This window comes from Glycine soja, chromosome 19, assembly GCF_004193775.1.
Source record: "Glycine soja cultivar W05 chromosome 19, ASM419377v2, whole genome shotgun sequence".
NCBI classification, from domain to species: Eukaryota; Viridiplantae; Streptophyta; class Magnoliopsida; order Fabales; family Fabaceae; genus Glycine; species Glycine soja.
The window spans coordinates 14,237,571-14,264,958 of record NC_041020.1 but is presented as its reverse complement, the minus strand read 5'-3'; the positions used below and the strand labels follow the sequence as shown (position 1 = coordinate 14,264,958).

At 34.3% G+C, this 27,388-nt stretch overlaps 1 protein-coding gene and 1 long non-coding RNA gene across 4 annotated transcripts; both read right to left on the bottom strand.

Annotated features, from left to right (window-relative positions):
* Positions 1–8,337: 8,337 nt before the first annotated feature.
* Positions 8,338–10,992, bottom strand: LOC114400821 (shewanella-like protein phosphatase 2). Of its 3 annotated transcripts, none has more exons than XM_028363463.1 (2): positions 9,522–10,992; positions 8,338–8,625 (listed from the first exon to the last, which is right to left on the bottom strand). In XM_028363463.1, exon 1 carries the CDS (start codon positions 10,718–10,720, stop codon positions 9,560–9,562), a length of 1,161 nt encoding a protein of 386 aa, XP_028219264.1. In that variant the 5' UTR covers positions 10,721–10,992; the 3' UTR covers positions 8,338–8,625; positions 9,522–9,559. The 3 variants fall into 3 exon arrangements, with proteins under 3 accessions (XP_028219264.1, XP_028219263.1, XP_028219265.1); XM_028363462.1 differs by having other exon boundaries at positions 8,338–8,577; XM_028363464.1 differs by having other exon boundaries at positions 8,338–8,564.
* A 5,867-nt stretch (positions 10,993–16,859) lies between these two features.
* Positions 16,860–18,517, bottom strand: LOC114398336. Its single transcript, XR_003663581.1, has 2 exons — positions 17,891–18,517; positions 16,860–17,699 (listed from the first exon to the last, which is right to left on the bottom strand). It is a non-coding gene; the product is annotated as an uncharacterized LOC114398336 (long non-coding RNA).
* Positions 18,518–27,388: the final 8,871 nt, after the last annotated feature.

Below are 27,388 nucleotides of genomic sequence, written 5' to 3'. Positions count from 1 at the left end.
CCACTTTTAAGATCAATTTTTGAAAAGATATTGGCACCATGCAACTCATCAAGCAGATCATCAAGTCTAGGAATGGGGTGCCTATACTTTACAGTGATGTTGTTGATGGCCCTGCAATCTGTACACATTCTCCACGTACCATCCTTTTTGGGCACCAACAACACTGGCACAGCACATGGGCTTAGGCTCTCTTGGACCCAGCCCTTCTCCAACAATTCTTTAACCTGAGACTCTATCTCCTTAGTCTCCTGAGGGTTAGTCCTATAGGCTGGCCTATTAGGAAGGCTTGCTCCTGGGACTAAATCTATTTGGTGTTCTATTCCCCTTAAAGGAGGTAGCCCAGGGGGTATCTCTTTGGGAAATATATCACCAAATTCATGTAAGAGTTCTTGGACCTTTGGGGGTAAGGTCTCAAATGTAGGAATTGTGGCAGTGCTAAGGGATGTTTCCCTTGATAGGAGAAGGTAGAAAGATTGTTTAAGAAGGAGTGCTCTTTTAATATCACCTTTTGTTGCAAAATGATTTTCCTTCTTAACAATCTTCTTGGAGGAATCCTTTCCCTCTTTTTCCTTCCCCCTGGCCTTTGAAGACAAGACCTTACTATCCTTCTTTTTCTTTTGTTTTTCTAATTTTTCTTCCTCATCCCTCTTATCTTTCATAGTTAGTTGATCTTTGGCCACCTGTGAAGGTGTTTGAGGATGCAACACAAATTTAGTGCCAAGATGGGTGAGGCTAATCTCATTAGTTAGGCCATTATAAATGATCTTCCTATCAAATTGCCACGGCCTTCCTAACAGAATATGTCCTGCCTCCATGGGAACTATATCACAATTAACTTCATCCTTATGTGTCCCAATGGAGAAAGGTACCTTCACTTGTTGGTTAACTATCATTTCCCCTTGCTCATTGAGCCATTGAAGTTTATAAGGTTTTGGGTGGGGAATGATAGTGAGGTTCAACTTGGAAACTAATCTTGTGCTACAACAATTGCAACAAGATCCACTATCCACAATGAGAGAACAAGTTTTATCTAAAATTTTGCATCTTGTATGAAAGATGTTCTCTCTTTGGGATTGAGATAGATCACAAGATTGACCTCCAAGGAGCCTTCTAACCATTAAGAGGTCACCTTCTTCATGAGGGTAGACTTCCTCACTAGACTCTTCACCCTTTACTTCATCTTCACTTCCACTAGAGGAAGGGCAAGAAGTAGTCTCCTCTTGACTACTATAAATGTCTTGACCCCTCATGATCATGGTTTTCTTTGTGGGGCATTGAGAGGCAATGTGACCTCTCCCAAGACATTTGAAGCATTTAATGTTGCTAGTCCTTTCTTGGGAACTAGTCTTAGGGGTGTATTTCTCTATGGTCTTACCCTTATCTTCCTTGGGTTTTGAAGGTGCAGCCCCTAAAATTCCATGGGCTTGGTCCTTCCTTGGATAAGAGTGAGAGCCATAAGATTTTGAAGAAGGCTTTCTTTTAAGTTGTTGCTCCACTCTTATACAAAGTTGGACTAGCTCATCTAGGTCCCTATATGGAAGGAGTTCAACCTTGTCCCTCACTTCCATATTGAGCCCACTAAGGAACCTAGCTATGCTTGTTCTTTCCTCCTCCCTAAGTCCAGCTCTTAAAAGGAGTAGTTCCATTTGTTGTCTATATTCTTCAACACTCATACTCCCTTGTCTAAGCCTTTGGAGCTTGTCCATAAGCTCCCTTTCATAGTAGGAGGGAATGTGCCTCTTCCTAAGGGCACTCTTAAGATCATTCCAATACTCTACTGGAGGATCCTCATGAATCCTTCGTTCTTTAACAAGGGAAGTCCACCAATAGAGGGCATACCCTTGAAAGCTAAGGGTAGCCAATGGAACTTTTCTCTCTTCGCTAATATGATGGCAAGCAAAGAGTTGTTCAACCTTCATTTCCCAATCTAAGTAGGCCTCAACATTATCTTTTCCGTGGAAATATGGGAGGCTAATGTTAACCTCTTGAGGCCTTCTATCCTTTTCTCTTCTTTGGGAGTGATGTTTAGTATGTGAACTATGACGCCCTCTATAATAGTCGCTAAGTTCTTCACTTAAACTCTTGCAAGAGTCATGACTACTATAGGAGGCATGTTTTTCTCTTTTCATTTCTTTCATTATTTTTCTTCTTTCTTCCTCTCTTATTTTCTCTCTTTCATCTTGACTTATTTCTTCCACTCTTTTTTTACCTTTTTCTTTTCTCTCTTGTTTTTCTTTCCACAACTTAAGGGATCTCAACTCATCTAATATCTTATACAAGGGGTCCTTAGGAGTAGAACCCTCACCATTAACACTAGATGAAGAATGAAGACTCATGTTGGTTCCTAAGTTATGGTTCTTTCTTGTTGGGGGTTTGAAAAAAAGGTAAAAGAAACTATGGTTGAAACTAGCCAAAATAAACACTAAAAAAGGTGTGAAAGATAAGGTAAAAACTAATTGGTAAAAGGAAAGCTATCTAGGCGGTTTGACAATGGAGGGTAAAGGAAATAAGCTATGAAAGTAAGCAAGAAATTAAAGTGCAAGAAATGCAAACTAGGCGGATCCTAAGAGTGTTTGGATGACCTCATTTAAGGTTCCCAACAAAACACTCACTATCCTAAGGGAAAATTGCCTAAAATTATTACACACAAATGGAAGTAGGGTGACCTAGCGGAGGCTCCCAACTTACTTCCAATGAAAGGCCTTTTTGTTACAAAATTTGAAAGCAAAGCAAATTGCCAATTACAAAATTACAAAGAAAAAAGTCCTCAATTGTGGTGGCTATTCTCTCTTTAGTGTTTCACTCAATTTGGAGTGCTTCTTAGTCCAATAGCTCTTAAGGTGGTTGGCCCCTTGCTTCTTGACTCAAATTCTTCAAGATATGGCACCAATCCTCTTTTCCAATTCCCTATATGGCAACTCACAAGCAAGGAAACAAAGAGACAAGCAATAACCAAAGACCAAAAAAAATGAAATGAAAGCTAAACCAATAGAGTTTTAACAAGACAAATTTCCAAGGATTATTCAACAACTAAAGCAATGAAAAGCACAAAAAAGCAAGCTAGGACTCAAAGAGAAACCTAGAATGGCTCTAGAGTAGAGTAGAAAAACTCTAAAAAAAAAAAAAAAAGACTCAAGAAACCTCTAGTTTTGGCACTTGTTTTCACAATAATTTTCAATTGAAATTTCAGAACTAGGATTGGTATAAAATAGGCACCAATTATAGAACAAATTTTGAGCCAAAACAACAAGCACACTTTCCTTTCACTTTTCTTTTTTTTTTTTCCCTGGACACTGATTTTTCTGCCAACTTGTGAGATTTTTCTTATTTTTTAATTTAATCCAAATCGCTTGGTTCTTTTTTTATAATTTTCGTCCAGATGTCTAGAAAATTCAGTAAAAGTTTCAGCTCAAAAAACGTAGTGACCAATTCCCAGTAATTTATACAAGTTCGTATGTTCAAGCTGCCAGCACCAGCGATTTCAACCTAGAAATCAAGAGTAGTGTTTATGTTGCTTAAGGCTTGGATAGTTACAATTTGTGTTTGCTTATGCTCAATTATCTTGAATAACACAATTAAAGAGAGCTTAAGACTTATTTTGATTCACAAATCCAGCCACAACTCAGCACCACAACTCAACTTCATCATAGGCATCATGTAGGAAACTTAGAAAGCAAAAAAAAAGTTCAAGAACAAGACTACTTCTAGGAATTGATTTAGAACATGTTATGAACTAAATAACATGCATGAATTAGACTCAAAATTCAAAAGATAGGCTAAGAATGACAAGAATACATGAACAAATGTATCTAGAATTCAATTAACAAAATAAAATTCAACACAAACTTAGAACATAATGTGACAATTACTATGACTAAACATGACTCTAAGACAACATGGATTAAGTGATTTACACTTAGATTTTTGTGTTTTTTTTTTTCTAATCAATATTTTGGAACAAAATTTAGATCTAAAGGTTCAGCACAAGAATATTATGAATGAAAATTGATAGAACCTAAAATCAACACAAAAACAAGATTCAAGAGTAGATCTACAAATTTTGAACCATAGAAATGCAAGAACAAGTGTAGATCTAAGATTTAACCGGTTTATTTTTATTTTTTTTTTGAATCTACTCTAAACAGCACCAAACCACAAGACAATGGAGGATATACATGGAGAATAAGATGAAGAACAAGGAATTAAAGAGAATTCACCGAACAAAAAGATAGAGGAAGCAAAAGAACATCACCTAGATGAAGATGCTCTTGATACCACATGATGCAAGCTCCATTGGAGCTTGTAGGCCTAGGATCTTCTTCATCAATGGATTCCTTTGCTTCTTGGAAGATAAATGGCAGCGGAATGGAGAAGGAAGAGAGAGAGGAGACGCCACTTCAAGGAGAAGATGAGTCTAGAAGAAGCTCACCACCATAGGAGGCCATGGATAAGAGCTTGGAGGAAGAAGGAGATGAATGAAGGGAGAGGGAGAGAAGAGCACGAAATTTTGTGCTCAAAAGGAGCTCTGAAATCTGAAGTTAATATTCAAATGATCAAAGTTGAAAAAAATACACACACATGACCTCTATTTATAGCCTAAGTGTCACACAAAATTGGAGGGAAATTCAAATTTCACTTGAATTTGAAATTGAATTTGTGGAGCCAAACTTTGGAGCCAAAATTTCACTAATTATGATTAGTGAATTTTAGTTATGGTTCAGCCCACTAATCCAAGATCAATTACAAGATTCTCCACTAAGTGTGCTTAGGTGTCATGAGGCATGAAAAGCATGAAGGACATGCACAAAGTGTGACTATATGATGTGGCAATGGGGTGTAGTAAGCAAATGCTCACCTCCCCCTCTAAAATTTAATTGGATTGGGCTTCTACCAATTCAATTAAATTTATTTCCAACCACACACATCAAATATCCACTTAGTGCATGTGAAATTACAAAACTACCCCTAATACAAAAACTAGTCTAGGTGCCCAAAAAATACAAGGGCTGAAAAATCCTATATTTCTAGGGTACCCTACCTACAATATGGAGCCCTATATACAAGGACCAAATATAATGACATCCTAGTCTAATATGTACAAAGATAATTGGACCCAACCTTGGCCCATGGGCTCAGAAATCTACCCTAAGGTTCATGAGAACCCTAGGGCCTTCTTCAGCAGCTCTAGCCCAATCTTCTTGGAGCCTCTTGCTCATGGTTCTAGTGATTGGTCCCTTCCTAGGGAGGATTGCATCAACTTCAACATACTAAACACCACTAATACATATGTTTTTGTTCTTTTTACAGGTGTTGAGGAAAAAAGCCCAGAGTTTCAAGAACCTCGGGATTTGAGGTCAAATCCTTTTCAAGGGGGAGGGAATGATGCAATCCTACCCCGCAAGGGCATTGGATAGAAAACTCCAAGTAGATTGGGCCAGAGATGCAAGAGAAGGCCCTAGGGTTCTTATGAGCCTTAGGGTAGATTTCGGGCCCATGGGCTAAGTACGAGCCCACTTATCTTTGTAAATATTAGATTAAGGTTTCATTATTTTTGGGCCTTGTATTTAGGGCTCCATAATGTAGGTAGGGTACCCTAGAAATATAGGATTTTTCAGCCCTTGTATTTTAGGGCACCTAGACTAGTTTTTGTATTAGGGGTAGTTTTGTAATTTCACATGCACTAAGTGGATATTTGGTGTGTGTGGTTGGAAATAAATTTAATTGAATTGGTAGAAGTCCAATCCAATTAAATTTTAGAGGGGGAGGTGAGCATTTGCTTACTACACCCCATTGTCACATCATATAGTCACACTTTGTGCATGTCCTTCATGCTTTTCGTGTCTCATGACACCTAAGCACACTTAGTGGAGAATCTTGGAATTGATCTTGGATTAGTGGGCTAAACCATAACTAAAATTCACTAATCATAATTAGTGAAATTTTGGCTCCAAAGTTTGGCTCCACAAATTCAAGTGAAATTTGAATTTCCCTCCAATTTTGTGTGACACTTAGGCTATAAATAGAGGTCATGTGTGTGCATTTTTTTGAACTTTGATCATTTGAATATTAAACTTCAGATTTCAAAGCTCATTTAGAGCACAAAATTTCGTGCTCTTCTCTCCTTCTCCCTTCATTCATCTCCTTCTTCCTCCAAGCTCTTATCCATGGCCTCCTATGGTGGTGAGCTTCTTCTAGACTCATCTTCTCCTTGAAGTGACGTCTCCTCTCTCTCTCCCTTTCTCCATTCTGCTGCCATTCATCTTCCAAGAAGCAAAGGAATCTATTGATGAAGAAGATCTTAGGCCTCCAAGCTCCAATGGAGCTTGCATCATAACCAAACCAACCAATTGCTACGAATCAACTCATAAATTGCCGCATATACTCCAAACCCAATTTTTTTCCGAAATTACACCTTCTCTCTCCTATCTTTTCCCAAACTACACATGTTTTTGGATAATTTCTCAATATGCACCATTTTCATGCTGCATTGGGAAGTCGGGTTTGACCACCCTGACTTTCGTATGGGTTTTTTTTTTAAATTAATTTGTATGTTTAAATTTTTATTTTAATTTAAATTATTAAAATAATACAAATATTATATTATATAAATATATTTTTAATTGATTTTAAAAATACTTTTTTATTAAAATAATTTTTTTATAAGAAAATAATATTATTAAATATAATTACTTATCTTTTATTATTTAATTTATATAAGACATTTTGTGGGTGAACATTTTGTAAAATCTGAATTTTATCTAATAATATATTTACTTTAGTAAAAATATTAAAAATTTTAATATTATTATGTTACTAAATATAATTTGTTTATCTATGTCATCAGATTTTTTTAAAAAATGATAATATTTTTTATTTAACAATTTATTTATCGAAGAACATTATACTACATTATAAATAAAATACTTAAACAATTACAATTATATAAGAAAAAACTTAAGATGAAAGCATGGAATAATTGTTCCTGTTATGACCATATTGTCGTAAAATTTCATGTTTTTTTTTCTATTTTTCCATTAATTTTTAATAACAAAATATTATTTTAATAATATTAAAATTTTAACTTTTTTAATAAAAAAATATTAATTTAATAATATAAAAAGTTTTAATCTTTTTACTAAAGCAAATATATTATTAACAAAATTCAAATTAAAAAAAAATGTTCACCTACAAAATGTCTTATATAAATTAAATAATACAAGATAAGTAATTATATTTTATTAAAAATTATTTTAATAAAAATTGTTTTTAAAATCAATTAAAAATATATTTATATAATATAAAATTTGTATTATTTTAATAATTTAAATTAAAATAAAAATTTAAACATACAAATTAATTAAAAAAAAAGGCCCATGGTCGGAGTTCCCAATGTAGCATGGAAATGTGGTGTATATTAAAATTTTTTCAAAAAACATGTGTAATTTGAAAAAAGATAGGAGAGAGAAGGTGTAATTTAAAAAAAAAATCCTCCAAACCTATTTATAGATTCATAAATTTATGTATAATAATAAGTTTAATGATCATGATAGTATAAAACACTTTTACACCATCATACAATAATAATTTGTCATTAATATAATTATCATAAAATTCAACAATCATACCATATAAGTTATAACTAGATTATGATTAAAAAAATTTATAATATTATTGTGTAATTCTTTTTCTCTATAATGATATTGAATTCTAGTTGTTATTAAATTATTAAAGTTGGACTGAAAATATTGTTTTTCAATAAGGGTGGATTATAATGAGTTCAAATATTATTAAAAAAACACCTCAAACATGCAATGCATTTAATTATTAAAAAACAAGTTTAAATAGGTGTGATCTTGCAGTACGTAATAAGATATTCCATTAACCTTTTGACAAAATATTATTAGTAAAAATAAATAATTAGGATACTAATAAAAAAATTAAACTCCATTTTTACAATAGATGGTCGAAAGCACACGATACAAACCAATTAAACACGTTAAAAATTAAACTGCATATTTTGGTCCTTATGCAATTGAATTAGCTAGACTCATCTGGAAAACTCATAGGTAGGCCCACAAGAAGGGCGAAATGGCTGGCGAGACTGGGGATCTTCCTTCCTCCATCCTTCAACACTCAGCCTGCACTTCCTTATTCTTTTAACATTTTCAAAATTCTTAAATTATCCTTACACATGCACGTTTATTTTTTCTAGATATACTTTTCTTTCTACATTATCACCAAGAAATGAAAGCTTCTATTGTACCGTAATCACATAATGTACTTAATTTAACAAGTGGCCTTTTCAGCCACTCATCAATGGCAAATGCATTACTAAGATTTCACTTGGATTTAATCATATTTTGTGGGCCTCATGAATAATACGGTCAATATCAGTTTATTTGAACAATACCTAGTTTGCACCCAGCCCGAACATGTTTAATACAGGACTGGTTTTTGATTAAGAATTGTCTTGAACCTGTTTTTCTCCTGCCTTTTTTCCCCTACCATAACATTCAAGGAAACCAGTTTATGGGTTCTTTGATCAAGAATTGTCTTGAACATGACTGGACCAATCAACTATGAAGGATTAGGGAAGGAAAGAATGAAAAGAAGAATTATCAGAAACTACAAAACAGATAAGGATTTAGAATCAGATAAATATACAACAGAATCAAACCCTAGTCAGCTCAGCTACATAGATGTGAAACAAAACTAACAGAAGAACAGTGCATGGCTATGGGAACTTACAAGCACCCATACTCAATCAAAACTACATAAGAAAAATGGTCCTATAAATGTTTCGAATTTTGATTGTGGACAAGATCAGATGATAGAAACTACAGTATGAAGAAAATGCACAGGGGAGGGCAAAACTGAGCACGGTACAAACCAAGCCCCGAAACTTGGCACCAGACGTGGTAAGTCATCAAGAAGTAAGAACTGGCTTAGAACTTCTCAACGCATTCCCACCTCAAAATTAATTGACCTCTTAGCTTTTCTACGAAATACGACACTCAGTCCATCATCAATTATGAGAAGTCACAAGTAAATGCAAGTAAAAGTAATCACATAGTTTCATGGCTTATGCTCAACCAAACTATTTAACATTAGTAATGCTCATATGACCAGACTGCATGGACCAACAACCACGTAATAACTTAACCCACAGAATTGTGGAGTTCATAGAAACTTCTCACACCGTAAGAGAGAATAAACGGTAACTAGAAAGCACACTGACAAACGTGCTACACAAGTACGCATAACTACTGCAAATACATCAAGCAAGCAATGAAGATTAAATATAAAAAATGAACTAATTGATGATGTAGGAACTGCACTCCTCTTTGCAATTTTGATAAGCATCCTAGAGAATCCAAATCCCACCCTATTACCTTCCGAATTTACCACACAAAATAGATGTTATTCGTCATCATAAATCTAGAATCTACATTATAGAACTCAACCAACCAATGCGCATTTCATCTACAACGAGACAAATTGACTAAAAATTAACCACTTACAACATCATTGACGGTATCCACAATCGAATATCCATCCCTTAAGCCTTAACTTCCACTTGCCTAGGTCCACCGTGTTCCCCAAGCCCTTGTTCCTTCCCAACATCCACATTGCCCTTATTCTGATACAACGGATTCCCCGTTAATATCCTTAACCCAGAACTGCCACTAATCTCCAAAACCTCCGGCAAACCGTCCCCACACCCCTTCGACAAACCCACGTCGATCCGAATCGCCTTGTCGTCGCAAACGCCGTTAATCCCCACAGTCTGAATCGTGTGCCCCATCACCATTCTCTTAACACCGGGCACCGTAGACAAAACATGCTCAAGTGCCGAACAATCACACTCCTTTTCATCTCCACGCGAGAATTTCCTCACCCAAACGAGGCCGTCCGCCCCCCGACAATAATCCGGTGAAAACCGACCTGTTGAGCCATTAACCCAATCCCGAACCTCCTCGTTGATCTTCTCCAAGCCGTACGAAGTGTGCTGTGGCAGCAAACCCCCGTGCACGAAAATTGAATCCCCAACGACCAAAACGGTGACGTTTTGTGACAAGAACCTTTTCGCAATTGGGCCGTTGGGCCGCAGCGCCGCGACCCGGGCCCGAAACCCGTCGTGGAACTCTTCCCTCACGCCGCGGAAGGAAGAGGGAATACCTTCCATTGGGTCTTTAGGGTTTTCCAAACCGTGACAGAGGGTTTTCATTTTGTTCCCGATTTCGAACCATTCCCACCAAACTCTAAATTCCTCCACCCCGGGTAGTGTGGCGAAGCGGAAATCGCCCTCGACGTTCATGATCTCGTGGTTGCCGTTCATGGTGATGATCCGGCCACCGCGCCGCGCCGCCTCGCGCTTCAGCTTCTCGAGGAAGTAGAGGATCTTGAGCTCGTCGCCGCCGCGGTCGAGCACATCACCAATCTGGACCACCGTGGCGGAGCCGCCGGTGTAGCGGTCCGCGACGTCGATGAGGCCAGCGAGGCGCAGCGCCTCCTTCGACTTCTCGAGATCGCCATGGAGGTCGCCGATTGCCACCAGGCGCGGCGGTGAGGGGAGGCGCGTTGGGAGCGGCGGAGGTGGCGGCGGCGGCGGCAGGAAGAGACCGCCGCTGACTGAGAAATCGACGAAGGTGTCGACGAATGATGAGAGGAGATTGGGAATGTCTTCGCAGAGCGAGGTTGAGATCTCTTCACTTCCCATTGCGATGTGGTTCTTGAATGCCACTCTCACAAATCAAATTCTCGCTTCAGAAACGCACAATTGCTTGCGTGACGGTTTTTGCAGGTTAGGAAAGAGAAATTGAAGTCGTTTTCTTGTGTGGCCTAACGTGGGGAAATCTTTTTGCTTTTCAGGTCTTTCCCGCCGGCCTTTTTTGAAGGATGCAGTGAATCAAATATCACCATTACTAGCCAGAGATATGAAAAATTGAAGTCGTTTTCAGGTCTTTGTGCCGATGTCCAGGCTGAGACTCTAATTTGAGTATTTAAAAATTAGAATAATTAATATTGAGTTATTATATGTATGTAATAAAGTATAATTTTAAGTATGATATATTATTTGAATTGAAAGAAAGGATTTATGATAAAAATATGAAGAACACAGAGATATGAAATATGAAGAGGCAGAAAAAAGATAACTACATAATTGATTGGTTAACAAATAAATATTAAGAAAAAATATTAGTATTAACTCGTGTTTTCAAATAATTTAAGTACAAATAAAAAAATATAAATGGAAAAAATATGTTCATAATTAACCAAAGTAAATACATTAAAAATACAATAATTTTTTTTCTAGTGAGAGCCCGTGCATCTTTAGTGTATTCTTCCATGTTCTTTACATACAATGAGTATGTTGGAGAAGGCTTAGAAACAAAAAAATAAATAAATAAATAAACTTTTGTATTCTAAGAAGTCACACAGTTTTGTTAAAAATCGCAACTTTAGATGCTAAAAAAACGCAGAAGACGGGTTTAACTTATAAAGAACATAAAGATATAAAACATCAAGAGGCAGAAAAAAGATAACTACATAATTGATGGGTTAACAAACAAATATCAGGAAAAAATGTTAGTACTAGCTCATGTGTTCAAATAATTTAAGCACAAATAGAAAAATATAAGTGAAAAAAAGAAAGCAATACACACACAAAAATTACAAAACATAAATCTTTTGTCCACGTTTAATCTATAATAAAAATTCATAGAACATTACAGATGGAAACCGAAATAAGGCCACACAAAGAAAAGAATGGAGATATCAGTAGAAAATACGACAAGAAAATTAAGAACATTAAGCCAGGCAGAAAAAAAAACTACATAATTGATTGGTTAACAAACAAATATTCGAAAAAGATATTAGTATTAGTCCATGCCTTCAAATAACCTAAGTACAAATTCTAACAAAATATAATATTTAAATATTAAATGTAACTGAAAAAAATACATTTGATACATAATAAACAAAAGACAGATTATGAATATAATTTTATAATTATTTTTTCCTTAAATTAAACAAAAGACATCTGATGCACGAGCTCATACTAATATTTAAGATTTCATACTTATAAATTATTACTACATGCACACACTTATATAATTTTGTTCATTTGGATAATAATAATGTTTAAGTATTGGCAGAAAAAAAATACATTAAATAAAATATGAATTTGAAACTAATCTCATCCAATTATAGATCGTTTTGGATGGTATTCTTGTCATTATCGTTAGTAACTTGTTGTAGTGAATAAAATAATTTGAAATGAAAATTAACAAAAATACAAATAAAATATGCTTATTAATTAAACGTTAATAAATTAACCATGATTACGACAAAAACAAATACAAAATTGAAGCTGATTTTAATAATATGTTAAAATTGATAGTGTGATATTTAAAATTGATTAAGTACCTACTAATTAGGAATAAGTCAACGTCTAAATTATGATTATTTCCATGTCCTAACAGAATATGCTTATTAATTTGAAAATTATGATTATTTCTATATCCTAACATAATATTTAAAAATTGATTGTTAAGTACCTATTAATTTGAAATGAAAATTAATAAAATAAAATATGTTTATTAATTAAACGTCAATAAATTGACAATGATTACGCAAAAACAAATATAAATTTGAAGTTGGTTTTAATAATATGTTAAAATTGACTGTAATATCTAAAATTGATGGGTAAGTACCTACTAATTTGAAATGAAAATTAACAAAAATACGAATAAAATATGTTTATTAATTAAACGTCAACAAATTGACAATGAGTACAGCAAAAACAAATACAAAATCGAAGTTGTTGTAATAATATGTTAATATTGATACTGTAATATTTAAGATTCATTGTTAAGTACCTACTAATTAGGAATAAATCAACATCTAAATCATGATTATTTCTATATCCTAAGAGAATATGCTTATTAATTTGAAAATTATGATTATTTTCATATCCTAACACAATATGTAAAATTGATTGTTAAGTACCTATTAATTTGAAATGAAAATTAACAAAAATACGAATAAAATATGCTTATTAATATTTAATATATTTTCACCGTATTTGACTTAATCTGAAATATTGCTGTTAAACATTAATAATGTTGGCGTTGCCAAATAACGACCATAAATTGATTTATGTTGGAAAAATTTAAAATCTTTTGGTTTGAAATTATAAATTTTACTAACACTACTAAACAATTTGATCATACCCATTACATGTTAGTCTTATTGGACAGTGTAACTAAAATAATAAAAGTGACATGCACTAGTGGCCTTTCAAATTTTAAACCGAAATAAGGTCACACAAAGAAAAGCACATGACTAATTTTAGATATTAGTAGTGTTAGTCCGTGCCTTGAAATAACCTTTGGGATGTATTCCAAATGTAAGGCACAAAGGAAATTTCAAGAAAACAGGGTATAGAAAACAAACTTGTTGACTGCATCTTTTTTTTTTTCTTTTTTATTTAAAATATTTAAATTTATATGAAATTATAAGACCCACAAAATTATAATAAGTAACTCATAAATAAATAATTATGTAATGTAAATGGTCTTAGGAATCTATTTTTAAAAAATAAAGAGGTTGTTGCACTAACATTAGTTTAATATTAATCACCCAAACTCCCTAGTTGATCATAATATTTTTTTGTATGATTGAAAATGAAAATAAAAATGTTAATAAATAGCATAAAGGTCAGGTTTGTATCTTTCTGCACATCATCCTAACATTTTTTAATTTTTCCAAAATTCATTTATTAATTCATTATTTTTTTTTGTTAAAGGTTAGGTTTGTATCTTTCTGCACATCATCCTAACATTTTTTTATTTCTCTAAAATTCATTTATTGATTCAATATTTTTTTTGTTATACAGGTTTCAACTAAAGTAACGTGAACACTATTCTTCCTGAAATATATAATAAAATTATGAGTTTAGTCCAAATTAAAAAGAAATTGAAAAATTGTTTGATACCCAAAGGTATTGAACTTACAACATTAATAAAAATATGAGAAGAAGGCACATGAACGAACCTTTGGGATACACATGACTAAAATAAGATATTAGTAGTGTTAGCCCATGCCTTCAAATTGTTGATTGCATTTTTTTTTCTTTTTGATTGAATCCCTTCCACCATAAATTAAAGAAAACAATACACACAAAAATTACAGAGCATAAACCTTTCGTCCACGTTTAATCTACAATTAAAATTCATAGAACATTACATATGGTAACCGAAATAAGGCCACACAAAGGAAAGAATGGAGATCTCAACAGGAAATACGACAAAAAAATCAAGAACACTAAGCCATGAAACATGCAGAGGCAGGAAAAAATAACTATATAATTGTTTGGTTAATAAACATATATTAGGAAAAGATATTAGTGTTAGACTGTCCCTTCAAATAACCTAAGTACAAAGTCTAACAAAGTATAATATTTAAATATTAAATGCAACTGAAAAATATACATTTGATACATAATAAACAAAAGACAGATTATTACAAAGGCATATGAAAAAACCTTTGGAATGCAAATGACCAAAATCAGATATTAGTAGTGTTAGCCCAAGCCTTCAAATAACCTTTGGGATATACTGATTTAATTTGAAATGAAAATTAATAAAAATACGAATATAATATGCTTATTAATTAAACGTTAATAAATTGACAATTGATGCAATCCTACCCCCCAAGGGCATTGGATAGAAGACTCCAAGAAGATTGGGCCAGAGATGCAAGAAAAGGTACTAAGGTTCTCATGAGCTTTAGGGTAGATTTTGGGTCTATGGACTAAGTATGAGCCCACTTATCTTTGTACATATTAGAATAGGATTTCATTATTTTTGGACCTTGTATTTATGGCTCCATAATGTAGGAAGGATATCCTAGAAATGTAGGATTTTTCAGCCCTTGTATTTTAGGGCACCTAGACTAGTTTTTGTATTAGGAGTAGTTTTGTAATTTCACATGCATTAAGTGAATATTTGATGTGTGTGTTGAGAAATAAATTTAATTGAATTGAGAGAAGCCCAATCCAATTAAATTTTAGAGGGGGAGGTGAGCATTTGCATGCTACACCCCATTGCCACATTATATAGCCACACTTTGTGCATGTCCTTCATGCTTTACATGTCTCATGACACCTAAGCACACTTAGTGGATAATCTTGGACTTGATCTTGGATTAGTGGGCTGAATCATATTTGAAATTCACTAATCATAATTAGTGAAATTTTGGCTCCAAAATTTGGCTCCACAAATTCAATTTCAAATTCAAGTGAAATTTGAATTGAAATTCAAATTTCCCTCCAATTTTGTGTGACACTTAGGCTATAAATAGAGGCTATGTGTGTGCATTTTTCCAACTTTGATCATTTGAAAATTAAACTTTAGATTTCAGAGCTCTTTTAGAGCACAAAAATTCGTGCTGTTCTCTTCCTCTCCCTTCATTCATCTCCTTCTTCCTCCAAGCTCTTATCCATGGCCTCCTATGGTGGTGAACTTCTTCTAGACTCATCTTCTCCTTGAAGTGGATTCTCCTCTCTCTCTTCCTTCTCCATTCTGCTGCCATTCATCTTCCAAGAAAGCAAAAGAATCTATTGATGAAGAAGATCCTAGGCCTACAAGCTCCAATGGAGCTTACATCAACAGTGATTACGGCAAAATCAAATACAAAATTGAAGATGGTTTTAATAATATATTAAAATTAATAGTGTAATATTTAAAATTGATTGTTAAATACCTACTAATTAGGAATAAGTCGACGTCTAAATTATGATTATTTCGATCTCCTAACAGAACATGCTTATTGATTTGAAAATTATGATTATTTCCATATCGTAACATAATATTTAAAATTGATTGTTAATTACCTATTAATTTGAAATGAAAACTAACAAAATATGAATAAAATATGCTTATTAATTAAATTTTAATAGACTGACAATGATTACGTTAAAAACAAACACAATATTGAAGCTATTTTAATAATATGTTAAAATTGATAGTGCAATATTTAAAATTGATTTTTAAGTACCTACTAATTAAGAATAAGGTAACATCAAAATTATGATTATTTCGATATCCTAACAGAATATGATTATTAATTAGAAAATTATGTTTTTTTAATATCCTAACAGAATATGATTATTAATTAGGAAATTATGATTATTTTCATCTCCTAACAGAATATTTAAAATTTATTGTTTTCTTATGAAAAAAATAAAATAGAGCATTATTGGCTTCTTTTACAATTACCTTGGTACTTTTAATCCTTTGTCTGACCTAAAAAAAAAAATCAGTTCCCTTAGTCTTAGTCTCAAATTTTGATTAAATTAGAGTATAATTAAACATGACATTTCTAAAATAATTTTAAAAAGCTAATTATTTTTATTACTTAGAAATTATTTCAAAGTATAAATACAATATTTATTTGTTTAGAACCTAGAATTTTTTTTACTCACCACCATAAGGCATTTCAAGACAATGTACAAAATCCAATTACTCTTGACAGTGTAATATTAACTTAATCACTTTTAATTCTATCAAACCATGAAGTAGCACTCAATTTATAAGTCTTATTCCAACGCAATCCATTAAACATTAAAAATCCAAAATTGTTACTTTTCTTAGAAATCATCGATGAAATATGTTACATAATATGAAGGGAAGTGGATATTACATACATTATCTTTGTTAGCATAGACAATTTTACTTTTCAAATATCAATTTCTTGCATCATTCCATCTCATTTGCAGGCAGTCTTAAGTCTATTGTTAATTATTAAATATTAACATGTATATTATACTATTACTATAAATTCACAATATTGAATGTTTAAAATTTCTTTTATTTACATTAAATACACTAACAGTTTAAAATTATTTTACATTACAACCTAATAAATACATTGTCTGGAAACCATAATTATTAAATTACAATTTTAAACTGTTATTCATCAATCAAATGGGGTCATCATCACTCCAATTTTGCTGCTTCTTGATTATCAGCTCCCATACAATTGTCAACTAATTTTTTGTTAAGAATTCTTGCCATTGCTACATCAGAACGCAAAAATGCAACGCAAACAAATATATTGAACCTTTACACCACCAAAAAAGGACGAAGGCACAAAAAGTTGGAGATGGATGAGGAGCACAAAAAAATTTAAGATTTTGTGTTGCGAGAACTCAGAAAATAAAATAAAGGCAGAACATCCCAAAAAATTAAAGGTTTTGGGTTGCAAAAAATCAAGAAACAAAAAAAAAAAGTTATCCAATGATACAGATATAAACCCAAAATGCAATGCAAGGTGTAGAAGCCTTTTGTAGTGCAAGAACTCAGAAAACAAACCTGTACTCATGGAGCTTTTTGCAATGCCAAAAGTCCTAGCTGTTAAATGCAACGCTTAGGAACACAAAAAAATTTAAGCTTTTTGCAGTGCGAGAACTTAGAAAACAAAATAAAGGAAGAACACCCAAAAAAATTAAAGCTTTTGTCTTGCGAAAAATCATAAAACCCCAAAAAAGTGGGTATAGGAAGGAATGAACACGTTCGAGAAGGCTGACGAAGATGAAAAAATTTAACCGCAAACCAAAAAATCAAAGAAAAGGAACCTGTACTCATGGAGTTTTCAGATAAAAATCGCACCTGTAGTGTGCTCTTCCACCTTCCCTGCATGCAATAGAGACTCATAAAGAAGGTTGAACCAAAAAAAAAATAAGCTTTTGTCTTGCAAAAAGTCATAAAACAAAACATATGCGGGATGTCGGAGAAGGATGAGGCTAACAAAAAAATTTAAGCTTTTGTATTGTGAGAAACAAAGAAACAAAGAAAACATAAACAGAGAAACAAAGAAAACAAACCTGTATAAGATAAAAATCAAAGCTTTTTTGAGATAAAAATCGCAGCTTTAGTGTGTTCTTCCACCTTCTCCGCATACAACATGCCAAAAAATATATTGAACCATTACACCACCAAAAAATGACGAAAACACAAAAAGCTGGGTATAGGAAGCAATGAACACGTTGGAGAAGGCTCAGGAACACAAAAAAATTTAAACTTTTGTATTGCGAGAAGTCAGAAAACAAAATAAAGGTAGAACACCCAAAAAAATTTAAGCTTTTGTGTTTATGAACCTGTACTCATGGAGTTGCTGAGATAAAAATCGCAGCTTTAATGTGTTCTTCCACCTTCTCTGCATAAAATATGCCAAAAAATAAACACACGTCTTCTATCATTGTAGTTCAAGAGAGAGAAAGAGAAGAAGAAGAAGAAGAAGAAGAAGAAGAAGAAAAAGTGAGAAGTGAGAGAAAAAGGTCAGCGCACAAATGAAAAAAAAAACATATGGGTTTGACCGTAAAAAGGAGCAATAAGGAAGTAGAAAGGAAGTATCTTGTAGAGGAAACACACGTCTTCTACCATTGTAGTTCAAGAGAGAGAAAGAGAAGAACAGAAGAAGAAGAAGAAGAAGTGAGAAGTGAGAGAAAGGGGTCAGTGCACAAATGAAAAAAAAACATAGAGAAGGGAAAACGTATTTGCATTTCTTGGAAACGTAATTTCATGAGAGAGAAAGAGAAGAGAAGGGAAAACGTATTTGCATTAAACACAAAAGACAAAAAATATTAATTATTTCAGGGAAGCAACAGGCAGATTTTCGTTTCGGGAAAAAAAAATCATAAAGGCGCAAAGCAGTTAATGCACATTGATAGCCATCCATAACAGACACGTGGCAACAAAGCTTTAGGCCTGATGAGGGATTTTTGGGCGGGAAGGAGGATTGTTGGTAGGACGACACGTGGCAAAAAAGAGTCAATTGGCATAGTCAAGGGCCTTTGTATAAATAGATAGATATTCCATAAATAATAGAGTAGATAGTCATTTTTGTTTTTTGTTGTGTAATTTGATTTAGTCTCGGAAAGTCTAAAAATCTCTAATGGTTTGGTGTTTTGTTATATAATATTTTTTGACTTTTAGTCTTTGCATTCCGCTAACAAATGCTCCCAGAAAGATGAAAATAGAAAATTTAGTCCCCAAAAGTGTAAACAGTATGACAAATATATCGAAACATTAATAGTAGATTGTGACTAATTATTATAATTTGAAATAATTTATAATGATGGCGACAATTTTTAAACAAACTCGCAAATTAAATTGAGTCTAAAAAAAAATACTCGTTTTATAAACTATAAATAATTTTTTGATGCTCCAAAGCTTGGTGAAAGGTTAAGTAAAAAAAATGCTTATTGTAAAGCATTATAGTTAAATTAGATCTATGAATAATTTTTAAGGAAAATTGTAATTGCAATGACACTTTTAATTTTTAAAAAACAATCATCTCCTTTAGAATGATTTTTTTTAAGGTTATGATTTTTTAAATGATCCGTCAATAAAAAATAATTGTGTGTGATTTAAAAAAAATTAAAAATCAATAAACTTTTATTATTATAATTTGTAATTTGATTTCATTGCATATACTAATAGACATTCATATTTTATTATGAAAAAATTATAAAAAAAAACAATTAAATAAGTACTGTTTGATTAGACTGAAACAATGATTTTCTTATCATTTTATAGTAAAATTTTTTTTCTGTGTTGATGACATTTATTCAAGAATTAACAACCAAATGATTGATTTTTTTTTTGTAGTTGAAGAAAAGTAAGAAGAATTCGCCAAAACAATAAAAATTCACTTTCATTAGTAATATTTTATGCATGTGTTCAACCGTTGATGAAATTTGAAAATTATATAATGAAAACAGACACTTACTCGTATGATATAGTTCTCCTAAATTTTTTTCGCAATCATTATAAATTTTTCAAAATTATAATAATTAGTCACAATCTATGGTTAACGTCGGGATATATTTGTCACATTTTTTACACTTTCGGGATTATATTTTGTATTTTCATCTTTTAGCATTTGTTAGCAGAGTGAGAAGATGAAAAGTCAAAAAAATATTATATGACAAATATGCTCCTATGCTGACAATTAGAAATGATCACGTTAGCAATCATTTCAATGACAAATTCATCCCTATGTGCCACGCGGACTATTTTATTAACGGTGACAAATAAAAGTTAACGGCCGAATATATTTGTCGCACTTTTTACATTTTTGGGACTAAATTTTGTATTTTCATCTTTCAGGGACACATTTATCACACATTCAGGGAGAAAAGTGACTATTTACCCTAAATAATAATATAAAATTAGTCAGGTTAAGTTTTCTCCAATATATTTATGATATGGTAAGTGTATCCGTCCTGCTCGATTTAATTATAAAAAAATTGTTTTATTTTTTCTAGTTTTTATGAATAAAAAAATAAGATAAGATTGGAGACAGGCAGGATGGGGAAACCCGATCCCCAAGCGGGAGTGATAATGGGTTTAATTTATCAGTTCCAACGGAGATCGGGGGCGAGGTGGGGGCAGGAAGGACTTGGGGGCTGGGGGCATTAAACCTTTTCCCGCCCCACCCGTTGCCATACCTATTTATGATCTATTGTCTTTTTTGGACGAATTTATGAATTACTTGAGTTAGGCCGGCCTAATGTACTCTCGTTTATATTCAATACTATTTAGTATAATTTTGGAAAAGTGGTAGGACAAAATGGATTAATATGTTAAAGTAATTGTTTACATAATATCTAAATTTGATCATTGGTAAAAATATTTTTTGATCAGATTTTACTTATCCTGTGATCGAAATTCTAATTAATCAGAATCTCTTTCTTCTAATAAATGAGATAATTAAGGCAAAAAAATATTATATAGTTCAATAATTTCATTTAATACATACTAAAGAAATATTTAACTAATTTTAATGTAAAATAATCAATTGAAACATATTTTTAATTTTTAGTTTTTAAGCAAGATTGAAAACTAAAACAGCAGGCCACCAAAATAAAATAATGTAAAACAGCTTTACTAAAGCTCGTATATAAAGTTTAATAATTATATACTATAGTTTGTTTTTCATACAATATATGACTTTTCCTTGTTCTTTGACTGTGAGCTAGTCTATTCCTGTTGCAATTGGAGTGTAGCAATTCATACGACAAGTTTTTTTTATAAGTAATTAATTTTTTTAGAGGAAGTAATTAATTAATCACCAGAAATTGATCATCACAACCAATCGTAAAAATAACAATTCAGCAAAAAAAAAAAAATCGTAAAATAACAAAGTAAGGAAGGTTTTAAAAAGTTGATAAGATTGAGAATCTCAAATACTCATTGTTCTTCTCAAGTATCATTCTATTTTTTTTTTACGAAAAACAAAGTCATATCTAATAGAGTTACACATAATCAAGAAAAAAATTATGGAACTTAAAATAGAGTTACACATATAGTTAAATAATTAATACGGACAAACGCACATAAAATAAAAACAACTACCAAATTACAATAGTATTATTATTTTTACTAAAAAAATTTTGCAATACTGAAAACGTGCAACAAATGGCCTAATTCTAACCCACCATCCCTTTAAAAATAAACGGCATTTGCTATTTCCACTCCCTTTTTTCTAAGTACACTCCCTTCCCCCCCTTTTTTATAAGTCAAATTACTTAAATGATTTTTTCTTCCAAAACCTCTTGTTTCCCTCACATTGTGTCACACTACCCTCACAAGAATACATTCCTCTCATGACAGAAACACTCCCCCTCTCTTTTATCCCATTTGTCTTCCCCAAATTCTGTGTTATCTTTACTTTGGTTTTTCCAGTTGTTTTGTGTCATGTGTTGCAATCCCTATTAAACCCTAGCACGATGGGTTTTGATTCGAAAACACAACGAACGACGTTCCATTCAACTTGATCAAACAAATAGTTTCTTCCACCTTTAGTTTCTATTTACGCCACGAGTAAGTTGTTCACCCAATTTATTGTGAATTCTCTAATTGCTCACAAAATTGATTCATTTAGGTGAAATGAATCTATTTAAGTTTCGTTGTTGTACCTCTTCGACCTCTTTGGTTGGGCTTCACCATTGAACTCGGTAGGAGCTGCTCTTATCTTATACCCTCAGGTCCCGACTGAGGAGTTCCTGGTTGTCAATTAGGCGTCCCACTATATACGTTGTCCAAACCTTAGTCGTTGCACGAGGATCTCAGAGCAACGAATAGAATCACACAAGATCTACTCTTGTGAGAATATCAAATCAGTCAGTTGTGATACATTCCTATATAAACCCCACTGCTTGACTTAGAAAGATAGATTACACTTTACACTTGATTGCTCTTGCACTAGGTTTCCTTTCTTGAAGGCACAATCTAGTTACTAGAACATTTTGGTGCCCATCGTGGGGCACGATGAAATGCTTCCTGTCACCCTTTGTTTTTGCCTTGTTTTATTCTACTTTCAATTATGAGGCCCTCTAGGAACGTGATAGGCACATTGGGAAACGGTGGAGGAGAGCCTCCGATGATTGAACAAATGATGGCACAGATGGAGGACATGAGGAGGGAGATGGAGGACATAAGGAGGGAGAATGTGAAGGTTAGGATGGAGAGCATAGAACCAAGGAGGGTGGCAGATGAAGCTCTCTAGGCCTAGAACACATTGTGATAGTAGAACCTAGAGATGCAGCAGAGGGCCAACCAAGCCCAAGCCACTCTTCAGGCTCAAGCGACAAATCTCAGAGGTTTGGAGGGGGAGGCCGCAGTGGAACAACCAAGGGATTTCAGCCCCTTCATGGAAGTCGTAATGAACACGGAAATCTTGGCAAACATTCTCTTCCCAAAGATGTTGCCCTTTGTCGAATCAACGGACCCCAATCAGAATCTAAAGAACTTTTGTGCCTAGATGATGATCAACAGTGGAACTAATGAAGTAAAGTGCAAACTCTTCATCGGGACCCTAACTAGGGTCTCCTTGGACTGGTTTAGTGCATTGCCAGACAACTCCATCACTTACTTCGACAAATTTTCTCTCGTTTTTGTTGCACAATTTGTAGCCAACAAGGAGTGGCTAGCATTAACAATCAACCTTTTTTATGTACCACAACAGCTAGGAAAGTCATTGAAGGGATTCCATATGAGATTCAATGGAGTGGTCGTCTGGGTAACTAATCCAGACAAGAGGATGGTTATGGCAACTTTCTGCAAGGGATTGCGAGTAAGGTCGTTCGGTGAGTCACTAGTTTGCCTTCAGTCGGACACCATGACGAACGTCTATCTCGAGTGAGTTTCCATATAGAAGTTGAGGAGTTGATAGCTAGGAAATGAGTAATGGAGAAAAAAGGAGTTTGGATCGGCTTCCAGTTCAAGATTGAGTAAAAAGCCCTATCAAAAGGAGTTTCTAAAGCCTTGAGGAAATTGGAATAAGGAAGTGGTCGGTTACGGGATGAGACATAAAAGGAGGATGAAGAGGTTATGACCAGAGGAGACATGGGTGAGAAGAAGAAGTCCTTGACCCAATATTGTTGACCGTGCCACAAGAACAAATTCTAAAGGAAGTGTATAATGCAAACCTGATTACATACCCCACACTGATTGAGGGACAGTTAGGCCCTGATCGAACTAAGTGGTGTGGGTTCCATAAGATATACGAGCACAACACACAAAAGTGCTTGGCTTTGATCCGTCAGATTGAGTACCTGACTAAAATGGGGCCTTTGGAAAAATACGCTTGGAAAAAGTCAGATCACTGAATGAGAAGGGGAGAGATAAGTCAAAGAAAAGGGATCCACATCCACCCCCACCAACCCTAAGAACTTCATTAGCACCTGCCTACTAGTAGGTAATTTATGGTGATTTTAAGATGATAGTTGGTGGTTTTTCAGGTAATTTATGGTGATGTATTGAGATGCTTTTGTCAGCTAGAAAGTCCCAAAGGAGTTAATGATGCGCTATCTAAGGGTATTGGTTGGATTTGCAAGGATGGATGCTGAGGTTCAGGGTTATGTTGATCTAGAAATAACTTTTGGCGATAAAGGAGCCAAAATTCTCATGATTCGATATATGGTCGTGAATGCACCCTCCACCTACAATATCTTACTAGGATGGCCATTAGTGAATAAGTTAGGAGAAATCATTTCAATGACTGAAATTCTGATACTGGGGACAGATGTCGTACAGGATGTCACGACATCGCGCTTCAGAACATGCAGATTATATTTGACTGTATGAACAGATTAAACAAGTAAATAACACAAGAGAATTGTTAACCCAGTTCGGTGCAACGTCACCTACATCTGGGGGCTACCAAGCCAGGGAGGAAATCCACTAAAATAGTGTTAGTTCGAAGATCTAACAGCCACTGTTTACAACCTTCTCACCTAACCACTACCCGTGCAATCTCTACCTAAGAGCCACTCTTAGATATGAGAACCCCTCTCACTCCCTCTCAATCACTCTCCCGTGTTTACAAATAAATCCAATACACACCAGAGATTGCTCTCTGAACAATAGAGATCAACTCTACACACTAGAGATCAACTCTACACACTAGAGATCAACTCTACACACTCAGGTCCAACACTTGATGTTAGGGTAGCATCAAGGTGGCTCACAAAACACTCAAGTCCCAAAACTCACAAAATAACTCTTCAATCCCGGACTTGGTACAGAACTCGTGCAGCCTTCATGTTTTTATAGCAGTGTGTGTATCTGGGCTGCAACATCTTGTGCTGGATGAGATCTATCATTATCCTGAAAAAATCTGCACTTAAAGAACTAAAAGATACAGTTTGATCTTTTAGTTTTTATCTCTAATCTTTAATCCCTGAACGAACTCTTTTAGTTTGTAATTCAAACTTTAATTATCTTTTAATTCGTTCCTAAAGATAGATCATCTAATCTTTTGCTAACTGCACAATAATCTGTTAAAGATATAACAGATTTATGTGTCCAGTATTTTCGGGCAAGATGTCCTGGACATCGTATCCGACATCGTGGATCCTGCAGCTTCAATTCTTTTATCTTGCCTTGTGCATTGTACAGCAACTCCAGTATTTTCGGGCAGGATGTCCTGGACATTGTATCCGACATCGTGGATCCTGCAGCTTCAATTCTTCATTTGACATTTTATCTTGCCTTGTGCATTGTGCAGCCCGATCTTATTCCTTGACATAACATTGGACATCATGTGCAGCAACTCCAACTTTCCTTCATTGTCTAAGTGTTTATGTTTTAACAAAATCTTAGCCAATCTTTTAAAGCTTAGTAAAGCTAAGCACTAACAATGACCCATCGAAAGATGAAGTTTTTACTGGATGATGGGTCGATTGGCATTATTAGAATTGAGAGATCACCCACAAGTGCTATCATGAATGCCTTAGAGCAAAGAGAAGACTTTATGGACCAACAAAGCAATATGGGGTCTATTTTGTGCCACAAGTTGGCTTTAAACCCCTCAGCAAGAAAATAAAGAATTTCAGAGAAGACAAGATGAAGACTTCACTAATCTGAACAAGATGGTGTGTCATGCTATCAATTGCTAAGTTTCATGGATGCCTACTCGGGTTACAACTAGATCCCGATGCACCCGTATGATGAGGAAAAACTTCTTTCATTGTTTACTAGTCCATCTAAATGCCATTCAGTCTTAAAAACACAGGCACAATGTATCAACGGTTGATGCACAAAATCTTAGTTAAACTTATGGGAAGAATTGTGGAAGCTTACATTGATGATATGGTGGTAAAATCATTGAAAGTCGATAAACACATTGCTGACCTCCAAGAGCTTTTTGATACATTGGGCCTTTACTAGTTGAAATTGAATCCTAAGAAGTGCTCGTTTGATGTCTGAGCAGGTAAATTCCGCGGTATCATGCTGACGAATAGGGGAATCGAGGCCAACCTTGATCGATGCTCCTCAGTCATTGATGTAAGGAGCCCAACCAACGTGAATGAGGTCCATAAATTATTAGGTCGGACAAATTCCCTTATGAGGTTTCTTTCTAAATCAATAGATAAAATGCTCCCTTTGTTTTGTTGCTTACACAAGAATCAAAGGTTTGTTTGGATAGATGAGTACAAAGAGGCTTTTGGTTGATTGAAAGCATTCCTATTTAGCCTGCCAATTCTATAGAAACCACAACCAAGTTTGCCTATTATTGTATATCTTTCGGTGTCTAAGAATGCCATTAGCTTAGTTTTATTATAGGAGATTGCAGTCGAGCAAAAACCTATATACTGTTTAAACCAAGTCTTGAGAGGTGTTGAGTCCCAATATTAGAAGTTAGAGAAGATAGCCTTGGTGGTATTGATCACGGCTAGGAAGTTGAGACATTACTTATAGAGCTTCCCGGTCATTATCAAAACGGACAAGCTGATCAGACAAATTTTTCAAAATCTCAACCTAGTAGGAAGGATGGTGAAATGGTCCATGGAGCTCTCAGAATATGGCATTGTCTTTGAAAATATGGGTGCCATCAAAGGCCAAGTACTTGCTGACTTTGTGGTAGAACTTAATCAATCGGCATTTGAGGACATTGTCTTTTCACCCTAGGTATTGTTTGTCGACGGATCAGTGAATATGACAGGAAGTAGAGCAGGAATCATATTAGCAAAGGTGGTAATGTTAGCAAAGGGAGATTCCAAGGTGGTAATGTTACATGCCAAAAGGGACTACTAAGCAAAAGATTCCCAATTAGCCAAGTACTTGGAGAAAGTTAGGGAGCTAGCTATGTTTTTCACAAGATTTGACTCCAATCACCTATCAAGGGATGAGAATGACAAAGTTGACATATTATCAAGGTTAGGGAGTTCCAAGAAGCATGGAACCAAACGATCATCCAAGAGACTCTGAAGGACAGAGTATTGCCTTAGTTGAGGCATAGGTCATGTTCCTCCAAGTAGGAAGGGGTTCTTGGATGGGGCTTTCATTCACTATATAGAGTTTCGTGATTTATAGACTGGCAAAGCAAAAGCAGGAGAATGCATCAAAGAGGCCTTCAGGTATACAATTATTGTAGGAAAACTTTATAAGAAGGGTCTCAACACACCACTCCTCCGATGCTTGGCTCTGACTTAAGTGGAGGCAATTTTTACCGAAGTACATGAGGAGGTTTGTAAGAGTCACATTGGAGGTTGATCGTTGGGGAATAATATTGTCTAAGCAGGGTATTATTAGCCTACACTCTGATCCGACTACATGGAATTCGTGAAGAAGTGTGATGCATGACAAAGACACACCAACCTATATGGTTTTCCGATCAAGTGTCTTCGTTCTTTGTCTTCCCCTTGGCCTTTCAACAAGTGAGGTATTGACATCCTTGGTCCATTACCAATTGGAGTTTTCCAATTGAAGTATTTAATTGTTGCAACTGACTATTTCAGCAAGTGGGTCAAGGCTAAACTAGTGGCCATAATCATCACAGAAAGAGTGAAGAAGTTCTTATGGCAATCAATTTT

What these genes read in the sequence shown, in the direction of transcription:
- LOC114400821 (XM_028363463.1), bottom strand. Translation starts at nt 10,720, where the DNA reads ATGGGAAGTGAAGAGATCTCAACCTCGCTCTGCGAAGACATTCCCAAT.